General features: G+C 41.3%; 1 protein-coding gene across 1 annotated transcript in view; it reads left to right on the top strand.

The window, feature by feature from the left end:
• The first annotated feature begins 239 nt into the window (after positions 1-239).
• Positions 240-13,485, top strand: part of ZYG11A (zyg-11 family member A, cell cycle regulator) — a 66,235-nt gene continuing 52,989 nt past the window's right edge. The window contains exon 1 of the mRNA XM_037043353.1: positions 240-329. Coding sequence (XP_036899248.1) covers positions 240-329 — 90 coding nt within the window. The remainder of the gene's footprint in view (positions 330-13,485) is intronic.

Here is a 13,485-nt window from a genome sequence, read left to right as displayed (position 1 = left end):
CTGGGGGCGGGTCTGCGAAGGGCCGACCTCAGCGGGCGCCGGGTGAGGCAGCTGCGGGCGCGTGCGCGTCGCTACGCCGGGCGTTTCAAAAGCTTGGTTACCAGCACTCGTTGCATGCGCGGCTCTCGAACCCGGCGCGGCTCAGCAGCCTCCCGGAACCCGTCCGCCCCACCTCCTGTGGAATTCGGGCTTCCGCTCGACGCCCGTTCTCTCCTCGCGGTTCGCCGGCCGTAGTTGCCATGGTTCACTTCTTGCACCCGGGCCTCTCTCCGGTCACCATCGTCCCTCCCGACGCTCAGAAGGATGCCCTAGGCCGCTGCGTGGTGCTGGTGAGCGCTGGGGCAGGGGCGGGGACGCGAACCGCCGCGGGGTGCCGGGCGCCGGGAGGGCGCAGTGGGTGGTCGGGGACCTTGCGAAGGCGTTTGTTGGGTCGTTGGGCTGATGTGGGGTAAAGTCTGAAGAGGCCGAGCTCCCGCAAGACTCCCGTCGTTGTCCGGGAAGTGCAAACTTGAGGGGAGTTTCCTGCCCGGGGCGTCCAAGGCTCAGGGCGGATCGCAGTGATCTTGAGCAGGTGAGTGGAAGCTCCGCGAGAGCGAGTCCCGTCCCCCGCGTGACCTTGGACGAGTCTCTCCTCAGGTCTTAAGACTCTCCTGTTGGCTGTAGCTGTTTCGCCACGTGCGGGGAGATTAGACGTGTAAGTGCTGGGCAGGGCGTTAGGACACCCCCGTAGGGGACGGCGGTGCTCACTGTGGTAAGGAACCCAAATGCCCCAAACCTCGACGGTTCCCCGCGTGCATTGCGGACGCGGCACTCCCCAGAGGCGGTGACCCCTCGGCCCCTACCACCTGAGTCATCTGGTGCGGGACCGTCACCGGAAGACCCTCCTGAGCCTGGCTGGGGGGACTGGAATTCTTTCAATTTCACGGTGTTTTTAAAAACACACACGAAACCTGGAATACGTTTTAAACTAAACTCGGAGCAAAATGCAAGCCAAAGGAGTATTTGGCTCCTATTGTTTTAAGTAGTATAGCATTTCTAAAGTAAATCTGATTATCTGCTTATGAACTTGAACTTGACATCAGGTATCATGTCAGACTCCACATTCTACAACAAACACCCCAAAACACATTCTTAGAACTAAACATCTAGTGATGGCTCAACCCAAAAATTAGTACAGAGGGAAGGAAATATTGTGGTTGAGGGTGTATTTGATTTATTAGTGCCTTTTTTGTACTTAGAGAAACAGGGAGAGAAACATCAATATGTGAGAGAGACACGGAATAGTTGCCTCCCACACGCCCTCAACTGGGGACCAGGTCGAAAACCCAGGCATATGCTCTGGTCGGGAATCGAACCTGTGACCTGTCGGTTCTCAGGCTGGAGCCCAGTCCACTAAGCCACACCAGCCAGGGCTAAACGCAAGATTCTTTGGAAGAAAGATAAGACTAGTTTATTTTGTAAGTCAGGTTCCACGTATGTTGATTTTCTTTGTAAGATTTCTCATTTAGTTAATATTTTAAAGGTTTTATTTATTTTTAGATAGAGAAGGAAGGAAGAGAAACTTCTATGTGGGAGATAAACATGTCCCACAACTCAGGCACTCAGACACGTGCCCTGGCCCACAGCGGAACTGACATCCTTGTGGGATGTTGCCCGACCAGCTGAGCAATACCGGTTAAGGCTCGGTTTGCTAATATTTTGTTAAATGTTATTACTTACGTCTACGTTTATGAGGGAATTGCTCTTTAGAAATGCTGTGTTTGGTTTTAGTATCAGGATAATGCTAATCTCAAAAAATGAATTGGGACATGTTAGTTCCTATTAATTTTTTTTTTTTGTATGGAGGATTGGTGTTATTTATTACTTAAGTGTTACTAGAACTCACCAGGGATGCCACTGAGAAATGCCACTGAGAATTTTAATTTCTTTGGAGGGGAAGAAAGGTTTTTAATTATGTGTATTTCTTGGGGAGGAATTTAATTATATATTATAGTTAGAGAAGCATCAATTCATCAAGAAGCCATAACATTCCTAAATGTGTACACACTTACAGATTGCCAGTTTTTGTAGTTTGTCATTGAGGGAATTTGCCCATTTCACCCAGTTATCCAATTTACTGGCAAAATTGTTCAATTAGTTTATTATCCTTTAATGCTTATAGGATCTGTAATGATTCCCTATTTTGTTCTGGTTTTGGTTATTTGTGTTTTCTCCTTTTCTCTTGGTCTTGTACTGTACCTAGAGATTTAATAATAATACTATTGATCTTTTGGCTTTGTTTTATATCCACTGTACCTCTTTTTAAAAAAATTTCTTTATAATTCCTTATGCTTACTTTGGGTTTAACTTACTCTTCATTTTTTATGGTGGATACTTAGGTCATTTTTAAAACTTTTTTTGAGTATTTAGAGCTATACTTTTAGCTACACATATAGAGCTCTATATACTGCTTCCACACTGCTTTGATTAACACTCATAAATTTTATGTATTGTTCAAAATATTTTCTAAGTTTCATTATGGTTTCTTCTTTGATCCATGAGATATTTAGAAGAGTATTGCTTAATTTCCCAATAGTTGGATATTCTACAGATCTTTTTTTATTTTTTTATTATTTAATATTGGTGTTAAAATTTTTTATTTTTCAATTGCAGTTTACATTCGTTTTGTATCAGTTTTAGGTATACAGCATAGTGGTTAGATAGTAATATCCTTTGCAAAGTGGTTCCTCCTAATATTTCGAGTACCCATCTGTCACCATACATATTGTGACTATTGACTGTATTCCCTCTGCTGTACTTTATTACATCCCTAGGACTATTTTGTGAGTCCCCTTCATCTTTTTCATCCAGCCACCTAACCCCCCTCCCCTCTGGCAATCATCATTCTATTCTTTGTATCTATGAGTCTGCTTTTATTTTGTTGTTTCATTTGTTTTGCTCTTTAGATTCCACATGTGGTATTTGTCTGTCTCTGACTTAATTTACTTAGTATAAAACTCTCTAGGTCCATCCATGCTGTCATAAATGTGTTAATTGACTTTAAAAAATTTTTTTATTATGTTTTTTCCATTACAATTTAATCCCTTTATATCCCCCTACCCCCAGTTGACCTTTAATGTTACTGTGTTGTCAGAGAACATATTCTGATTTCAACCCATGTACATTTATTGAGATTGGTTTTATGGCTCAGATACCTGGGTACATGTTCATATATACTTAAGAGGAATATGCCCTGGCTGGTGTGGCTCAGTGGATTGATTGCCAGCCTGGGAACCAAAAGGTTGCTGGTTCAGTTCTTAGTCAGGGTACATACCTGGGTTGCAGGAACCCTGGTAGGGTGGCCAGGTCCCTGGTAGGGGGTGCGTGAGAGGCAACCACAGATTGATGTTTCTCTTCCTCTCTTTATCTTTCCCTCCCCCTCTCTCTAAAAATAAATAAGTAAAATCTTCAAAAAAAGAGGAATCTATTCTGCAGTTTCGTAGAGTATTCTATGAATGTCAGGTCAAATTGGTTGATAATGTTTGTCTATATTCTTAGCTGTTTTTATCAATTACTGAAGATGAGTATTCCAACTGTAATTATAGAGTTTTCTCTTTTCAGTTTCTGCTTCATAAGTTTTGATCCATTTTGACTTTATTTTTGTATGTGGTATTTGAAATGGTTCCAGATTTTCTTACCGGTATCTCTCCAGTTTTCTCAGTACCATTTTTTAAGAAACTGTTATTTTCTCATTGTGTATTTTTGCCTCTGCTTTATGAATTTTTAGAAAAGATTTTAATATATTTTTAGAGAGAGGGGAAGGGAGAGAGAAAGAGAGAGAGAGACAATGTGAGAGAGACATCGATCTGTTGCCTCTGACATGCACCTGGACCAGGGACCAAACCTGCAATCCAGGCATGTGCCCTGACAGGGAATCAAACCAGTAACTTTTTGCTTTGCAGGATGATGCCCAACCAACTGAGCCACATCTTTCAGGACTGCTTCATGAATTTTGAAGCTGTTAGTAAGTGTGTATACATTTAGGAATTGCATGTTAATTGACCCTTTTATTATTAAGACATCAATCTTTTTTTTCACCCTGTGAGGACATGCTTGTTTTTTAAAAAAAGATTTTATTTATTTTTTTTTAGAGAGAGGAAAAGAAAAGAGAGGGAGAGAAACATCCATTTGAGAGAGAAACATTGATTGGTTGCCTCAACTGGGGGTGGAATCCACAACCCAGGCGAGTACCCTGACTGGGAATACAACCAGCAACCTTTCATTTTGCAGGCCAGTGCCCAAACAGCTGAGCCACACTGGTCAGGGCTCTATGCTTATTGATTTTAGAGAGAGGGGAATAAAGGGAGAGAGAGAGAAAGAAACATTGATGTGAGAGAAGGGGCCGTGCTTCCACTAACTGAGCCCCACCAGCCAGACATCTATTGTGATTTTTGGTAATGTTGCCCTGCAGCATTCTTTTTCTGGCATTAACATAATCACCCAAGCTTCCTTAGGATTAATGTTTAATAACTTTGTAGTCTTTTTGTTTAAAGCATATCTCTTGTAAAAGCAGTCTTACTTTTTAAAGCATGTTTTAAAAAATTTTATTTGCCCTGGCTGGTGTGGCTCAGTGGACTGAGCACAGGCCTGTGAACCAAACAACTGCGGTTTGATTCCCAGTCAGGGCACATGCCTGGGTTGCAGGCCAGTTCCCAGCAGGAGACACATAAGAGGCAACCATAAATTGATATTTCTCTCCGTCTCTCCTTCTCTTCCCCTCTATTTATTGATCTTCGAGAGAAAAGAAGGGGAAAAAAGAGCAAAACACTGATTTGTCATTCCACTTATTTATGCATTCATCGATTGATTCTTATATGTTCTGACTCAGGGATTGAGCCTGCAACCTTGGCATATTGGGTGGACCCTCTAACCAACTGAGCTACCCAGCCAGGGCTTACTTTTTTAATCCAGCTGACCATTTGTGCATTTTATTTTATTTTTTATATGCTTTTTAAACTGCTTTATTAACTTCACATTGTGTAATAAGCAGTTTTCCATGCAATAGGTAAAACTCTCCTGCTGACACAAACTTATAAATTGGGCCAAAACACAGCATTCATTTAGAAGCTGGTAATATGAGACTCACAGGACACAGTATCAGCAATAGATTTACAAGGAAGGTATGTCACAAATATGTAAGTTTAGGAAGCAGATGTGTCTTCCTGTTAACTTTAGGGATTTTCAAACCAGAAGACATGAGGTTTCTCAGGCATAAGACAAAACTCAGCCAGTGTAGCTCAGTGGATTGAGCATGGGCTGTGAACCAAAGGGTTGCCAGTTTGATTCCCACTCAGGGCACATGCCTGGGTTGTGGGCCAGGCCCCCAGTGAGGTCCACATGAGAGTCAACCACACAATGATGTTTCCCTCTCTTTCCTCCCTCCCTACCCCTCTCTAAAAATAAATAAGTAATATCTTTAAAAAAAAAGACAAAACTCACTGTGATGGTAATGGGAGTAGGGTGTCAGTGCTAAGTGCCTTTAGACTATGACTCAACTGCTTTCCCCTTAGCATTTGTGTCAGCCCACTCGGCTCTTTCGTCCTTTCTGTATTTTTAAAAATATGTTTTATGGATTATGCTATTACAGTTCCATTTCTCCCCTTTTATTCCCCTCCGCCCTACATACCCCCTCCCACCCGCCTTCCCCTGCTTTAATTCATGTCCATGGGTCGTACATATAAGTTCTTTGACTTCTACATTCCTATATTATTCTTAACCTCCCCCTGTGTATTTTGTACCTACCATTTATGCTACTTATTCTCTGTACCTTGTCCCCCTCTCTCCCTTCCACTCCCCCACCAATAACCCTCCACGAGATCTCCATTTCTGTGATTCTCTTCCTGTTCTAGTTATTTGTTTGGTTTTTTTTCGGTTTGGTTGTTAATAACTGTGAGTTTGTTGTCATTTTACTGCTCATAGTTTGGATCTTCTTTTTCTTAGGTAAGTCCCCTTAACATTTTAGATAATAAGGGCTTGGTGATTATGAACTCCTTTAACTTGACCTTATCTGGGAAGCACTTTATCTGCCCTTCCATTCTAAATGAAAGCTTTGCTGTATAGAGTAATCTTGGATGTAGGTCCTTGCCTTTCATGACTTGGAATACTTTCCAGTTCCTTCTTGCCTGCAAGGTTTCTTTTGAGAAATCAGCTGATAGTGTAATGGGAACTCCTTTGTGGGTAATTCTTTACTTTTCTCTTGCTGCTTTTAAGATTCTCTCCTTATCTCTGATCTTGGGTAACATATGTCTTGGTGTTTGCTTCATTGGGTCCAACTTCTTTGGGACTCTCTGAGCTTCCTGGACTTCCTGAAAGTCTGTTTATTTCCTTGGCCAGATTGGGGAAGTCCTCCTTCATTATTTGTTTAGATAAGTTTTCAATTTTTTGGTCTTCCTTCTCTTCTTCTGGCACCCCTATGATTCGGATATTGGAAAATTTAAAGTTGTCCTGGAGGTTTCTAAGCCTCTTGTCATTTTTTGAATTCTTATTTCTTCATTCTGTTCTGGTTGAATATTTCTTTCTTCCTTCTGCTCCAAACCATTGATTTGAGTCCTGGTTTCCTTCCTGTCATTGTTGGTTCCCTGTATATTTTTCTTTATTTCACATAATGCAACCTTCATTTCTACCTGCATCTTTTTTATGCTGTTGAAGTACCCAGTGAGTTCCTGGAGCATGCTGTTAGCCAGTGTTTTGAAGTGTGTATGTGATAGGTTGGCTATCTCTTCATCGCTTAGTTTCATTTTTTTCTGGAGCTTTGATCTTTTCTTTTGTTTGGGCCATTTAAAAAAATTTTTTTTGTCTCTGTGCTTGTTTCATAGAAAGGAGTGGGACCTTAGGTGTTCATCAGGGCGGGGCAACCCAGTTGCTGGGTTGATGCTATATATGGGGGAGGGGCCCGAGAGGGAACAGTGCCCTTGCTGTGCTCTCTGCTGGTTTTCAGTCATTTCCCCCACTTCTCACGATCAAATTGGGCCCTTCTGGTGCTGATTCCTGGTGGGTGGGTTTGTATATGTTCTAGGACCCTGTGGGTCCCTCCAGTGACCTCTCCTGTGAGGTGGGGTTTCTCTCACTGCCTCCTTGACCCCCCGCAAGTATTTTCAGTCAGAGGCTTTGAGGCTTTATTTCCCTGCGCTGGAACCTTAGGTTGTGCTATCTCACTCCCTTGTTCCTCCCGGTTTATTTGCACGTGAATGTGGTACTGCCCTGTCTGCAAGCCACCTGTTCTCTAGCTGCTGCCTTGCCTTGAGTCCTCTCCACCTGGCTGCCCATCTCCACCCTTCCTGCCAGTGTGGGTGGATGTTTTTTCTTTAACTCTCTGGTTGTCCCGCTTCCATATAGTTCAATTTTCTGTCAGTTCTGGTTGTTTTTTTATTTTTAAATTTGTTGTTGTCCTTCTTTTGGTTGTGCGAGGAGGCGCAGTATGTCTACTTATGACTCCATCTTAGCCAGAAGTTCTTTTCTGTATTCTTGTATTTCATCATTGCCTGCGGCTCTCCAAGCCTCTGATTTGAGTCCTGTCTATGCTGCAGGATGGACTGCCTACATGTAACTGCCTGTGTTTCCTCTAGGCACACAATATTTACCAGCTTCCAAAGGGAGAGCCAAAGGCTGTCTTTTATTAGCATCTTACTTCTTTTCATTCTTTTGGGGTTCCCCCCATTTTTCTGGGTGGTGTTTACCATGCTGAGACTTGTTATTGCTTCTTCCTCTTTGGACACCGTTACTCCTGGGCCTATCCTTGCCCTTTCCTTCTCCCAATTCCTGCCTCATACTCCACTGGACATCTGCACGCACACACCTGCTCCCCCTTACCTCCTTCTCTTGGGGCCCCCTTGCCCCTTACACCCTCAGGACCATTGGGAGTAGGAACCAAGAGGAGTGGGAGCCATAGCCTGGTCTAAGCTGTGCCTTTTACATTAGAAAGCATGTAACTATCAAAATAGTTGGGTATAAGTGTCTGTTATTTGTGTTCTGTTTGTCCTATTTGTTGTTGTGTTTCTTCCTTTCTTAATTTATTTTTTAAATATTTTGTTGTTATTAGAGAAAGGGGAAATGAGGGATAGAGGGAGAGAAACATCAGTGTGGAAGAGAAACATTGATTGGTTTCCTCTCATACGTTCCCCAACTAGGGATCTGGCCTGCAACCCAGGCATGTGCCCTGACTGGGAATTGAACTGGTGACCTTTTGGTTCACAGGCTGATATTTAATCCACTGAGCCACAGTAGCCATGCCTTTCTTGATTTCTTTTAAATCGAGTATTTTTAAAGTTCCATTTTATCTTACTAGTTCTGTTTCTCTCCTTTTCTTTCCTTCTTTATTGATCACTCAAAGATGGCAATTTTTAGAGTATAGCCTTAGAATCTCTGGGGTCCCTAAGGCCCCATTATTTCCTTTTTAAGTCATACGTACATTGTAAAACTTGCAAGAATGTAAAAACAGTGCTGCCTTTGTCACTAAAGTCTTGAATGTTATTTTTGAAAATTCAGCTTTTAAAAAAATGTTTGTCAACATGAGATTGGTCTTTTAACATGTATTATTTCTAAATGAATTAATGTGTATTTTATTTTATTTATTTTTAAAATATATATATTTTATTGATTATACCATTACAGTTGTTCTATTCCCCCCCTTCATTCCCCTCCACCCACACACTCCCTCCCCCACCATTCTCCCCCCCTTAGTTTATAACCTCGTGTCTCAAGTTCTTTAGATTCTATATTTCCCCTACTATTCTTGCCCTCCCCCCTATCTATTTTCTACCTACCGTCTATGCTATTTTCTGTACCTTCTCCCCCTTCTCCTCCTCCCACTCCCCTGTTGCTAACCCTCCATGTGTTCTTCATTTCTATGGTTCCAGTCCTGATCTAGCTGTCCTCTTGGTTTGCTTTTGTTTTAGGTGTGGTTGTTAATAACTGTGAGTTTGCTGTCCTTTCACTGTTCATATTTTTCATCTTCTTTTTCTTATATAAGTCCCTTTAGCATTTCATATAATAAGGGCTTGGTGATGATGAACTCCTTGAATTTGATCTTATCTGAGAAGCACTTTATCTGCCCTTCCATTCTAAATGAAAGCTTTGCTGGATAGAGCAGTCTTGGATGTATGTCCTTGCATTTCACGACTTGGAATACTTCTTTCCAGCCCCTTCTTGCCTGTAAGGTCTCTTTTGAGAAATCCGTGACAGTCTGATGGGAACTCCTTTGTAGGTGACTGTCCCCTTATGTCTTGCTGCTTCTAGGATTCTCTCCTTCATTTTAGTCTTGGCTAACGTAATTATGATGTTCTTTGGTGTGTTCCTTCTTGGGTTCAACTTCTTTGGGACTCTCTGAGCTTCCTGGATTTCCTAGAAGTCTATTTCCTTTGCCAGACTGGGGAAGTTCTCCTGTATTATTTGTTCAAATAAATTTTCCACTCGTGGCTGTTTCTTTTCCCCTTCTGGTACTCCTATAATCCGGATGTTGGAACGTTTAAAGATGTCCTGGAGGTTCCTAATCTTCTCCTCATTTTTTTGAATTCTTGTAATTTCACTTTTTCCTGTTTGGGCATTTCTTTCTTCTTCTGGTCCACCCCCTCGATTTGAGTCCCTGTTTCCTTTCCATCACTATTGGTTTCCTGTGCATTTCCCTTCCTTTCAATCAGTTTAGCCTTCATATGTTCCTCTAATTTGTGGCTAAAGTCAACCAGTTCTGTGAGCATCCTGATTACCAGTGTCTTGAATTGTGCATCTGAGAGGTTTGCTATTTCCTGGTTACTTAGAGTTATGGGCTTTGGGGCTTTGAGTTCTTCTTGAGCCATATTTTGGACTGTTTGTGCCTGTTACGTATGAGGAGCAGAGCCCTAGGTGTTCACCAGGGCCGGGAGACCCAGTTGCTGGGTTGTGATGCTGTATGTAGGGGCGGGGCTGAAGGAAAACAATGGCTGGCACCCTTTGCTTCCTCCCACCGCCACCGCGGGCCACTTGATTCGTTCCTCTGGGCGTGAATGGGCCTCACGATTTGTCCCACTGCTCGCGAATGTGCGACCGTGGATCAGCTGCTGCTGGGTTCGCTGCTGGGGGCTGTGTGGACTGTCTCACTTCTCACTCCCGCTGTCTTGAGCCCTCACTGGGCCCGCCCCATACTACCCCGATGCCTGGGAGCCTGGGGTTGGGGGATCTTTCCTGCCTGACCCTGCTCCGCTGCTGGCTCCGCCCCTCTTACCAGTCTGGTAGAACGGTTGGTTGTTGTTGGACTTCCGTATAGTTCAATTTTTCTGTTCTTTGGCTGTGTCTTTGTTCTCCAAACCTTTGTTGTATTCAAACTTGGTTGTGGGAGAAGGCACAGTGTTTCCACCTACACCTCCATCTGGGCGGAAGTCCCCCGAATTAATGTGTATTTTAAAGACACATTAACTTAACAGTTTTAACTTACAATGTAGTAAATGTTGGTAGACATAACCCAATATTTAAGGTTATAATGGGGTCCTAAGACCAAAAAGTGAGAAATATGGCTCTAGGTTCTATCATACAAAGACTTAACACAGTCTACTTTCAAACATATCACTTTACTTTATAAGAGTACTCCTTCATATCCTTCCTTTTAGCCTTCCTTTGTGCTATTGAGATATTGTATATTTATTTCTTCATGTTATAAATTGTACAATATGCTGTTATTTTTGTCCTGATTAATCAGTTCTTAAAGAAATTAGAAGATAAAAGTTTTGTATTCACATGTTCCTTTTCTAGCATTCTTTCTTTTTTTTCCAATTTATTTTATTTTATTTATCTTTAGAGGGAAAGGGAAGGAGAGAGGGAGAGAAATATCAATGTATTGTTGCCTCTTTGCATCCTCTCTGCTGAGAACTGGCCTGCAACCCAGGCATGTGCCCCTACTGGGAATCAAACCGTGATCCTTTGGTTTGCAGGCCTGTGTTCAATCCACTGAGCTACTCCAGGCAGGGCTTTTTCTTTTTTGTATAGATACCAAACACTTGCCTTGTTTCAGTTTTCTTCAGCTTAAAGAACATTGATCTTTTAGTTTTTATTATTTTTATTTTTTTAAAGATTTTATTTATTTTTAGACAGAGGGGAAGGGAGGGAGAAAGAGAGGGAGAGAAGTTTTAATGTGTGGATGCCTCTCCCTCACCCACCCTGGGCACCTGTCTGTCAACCTAGGCATATGCCCTGATTGGGAATCAACTGATGACCTTTTGGTTCACAGGCCGGCACCCAATCTACTGAGCCACACCAGCTGGGGCTGAACTTTTCTTATAGTGTAACTATGCTGATGAAAATTTGTCTATACTTTTGTTTGGAAATATTTTTATTTTACCTTTATTTTTGAAAAATATTTTCATTGCACTTAGTTTTTCTCCCTACTGCACTTTAAAAATGTTATTTCGTTGTCTTTTGGCTAGCATTGCTTCTGATGAAAATTTGGTGATCATACCTTTTTAAAAAATTGTGTCCACATAGACCCATCTAAATATTTTTCTCTTTGTCACTGGTTTTTAGGCATTTGCCATGTTGCTTTTTAAAAAAATTTCACTTTAGTTCCATTTTGCTTCTGGGATTAGTGGGTTTGTATTTTGAATCCAGTTTGACCATTTTTTGACTTTTTTTAAAGGAACAGTCAAATTTGTTTTATTCTTTGTATCCAAGGAATTAACTGTCTAATTAAATAAATGTTAAACAATAAAATAATTTGATAGATTTCATGTATAGGATATTATCTTTTATGACCATTACTTCTTAAAATATTTTTTCTTTCCTAATACTTCCTCTCTTTGGTATTTCAATTATACATTTTTATTAGATTGCTTAAGATTGCCCCTTGGGACTCAATGCTTCTCGTCATTTTTTTGTTTCTGTGTAGTGTTTTTTTGTTTGTTTGTTTGTTTTTGTATTACCTTTAACTTCAGTGATCTCTAAGCTTGTGGTGTCTAATTTTTGAAAATGTTATGTATTATTTATTTTAGACTATATTTTTCAACTCTAGAAATTCTCTTTGGGTGTTTTTCAGATCTTCCATTACTCTGTTGAGATTCCATATTTATCAACCTTCTTATGTTTATGTTCCCCTTTAAACCCATGAATTACAGTATTTGTTTTAATGTTCCTCTCTGCCAGTTATATCATTTCAGTTATTTCTGGGTCTGTTTCTATTGACTGATTTGTTTTTCCTCCTGCTTCTTACCATGTCTGATATTTTATTGTAAGCTATGCTACTTTGAGTGTCTAGAATTTTGTTGTCTTCATGAGTAGGACCTTGCATTACAATGTCCTTGATGTTTTAATAATGCATTTGTAAGTTTTTTAAAATTTGATTTTCCAATTAATTGTTGGTTGCATATAGAAATGGTTTTCTGTTTTGCTTTTTTACCTTGTACCCAATAAAACATGTTAATCAGGAGAGGTACATATTTTAGAAATGATGAATCTAGACTCTGGGTAGAGATGCATCAGAAAATGATTAGGAGCAAAAGTAGAGAAACTAATTTGCAGTTTTTCAGTATTCTAGGTAGTGATTTGGATTAGGAATTACTAGTAGAGCTAGAAAGAAAGTGATGGATTAGAAATTTATTTGGGAGGTTTAACAATCATACTTGCAGCAGGAAACAGATGTCATACTCAGAATACAGATGACTCAGCAATAGCTTAATTAAGGACTACTTACAAAGATAATAAGGATGGGGTATATAAAAACACAATAATGCACTACTCCATGTCCAGTAACACCAGGTATTGCCTGCCACCCCTACACGCAGAAGACCTACCAGAAGGACTTAGTCCATTAGGGCTGCTATAACAAAAATACTGTAGGCTGGGTGACTTTTAAACGACAAAAATTTATCACAGTTCTGGGAGCTAGGATGTTCAAGGTCAAGATGCTGGCAGATTTTATGTCTAGCAGATTTGGGCAGATTTGGTATATGGTGAGAGCTTTCTTCCTGGTTCATAGACATCTTTTTGCTGTGTTCTCATGTGGCAGATGGGCCAACAGAGCTCTCTGAGGTTTCTTTTATAAGATCACTAATTTCTTTTTTTTTTAAGATTTTATTTATTTATCTTTAGAGGGAAGGGAAGGAGAGAGGGAGAGAAACATCAATGTATGGTTGCCTTTCGTGCGTCCCCTGCTGGGAGTTGGCCTACAGGGAGGGAACTGGCCTGCAACCCAGGCATGTGCCCTGACTGAGAATCAAACCGCGGTCGTCTGAATCGCAGGCCCGCGCTCAATCCACTGAGCTACACCAGCCAGGGCTAAGATCACTAATTTCAATCATGAGGGCTCCACCTTCTTTACTGAACTCGCTCTCTAGAGGTTCCTACCTCCAAATACTGTCAAATTGGGGTTAGATTTTAACATAAGATTTTTGGAGGAACACAAAAACATTTAGTCTAGCAAGGAGATGGGGCTAATTTTAAAGGAGTGCTTGGGGGGGACCCCGCCAGCCCAGCCCAGCCAGCTTTCTC

Source organism: Sturnira hondurensis, unplaced genomic scaffold, assembly GCF_014824575.4.
Source record: "Sturnira hondurensis isolate 20B ecotype Veracruz unplaced genomic scaffold, ASM1482457v3 Scaffold0004068, whole genome shotgun sequence".
Taxonomy (NCBI): Eukaryota; Metazoa; Chordata; class Mammalia; order Chiroptera; family Phyllostomidae; genus Sturnira; species Sturnira hondurensis.
This window is presented reverse-complemented; position numbering and strand designations above follow the sequence as displayed.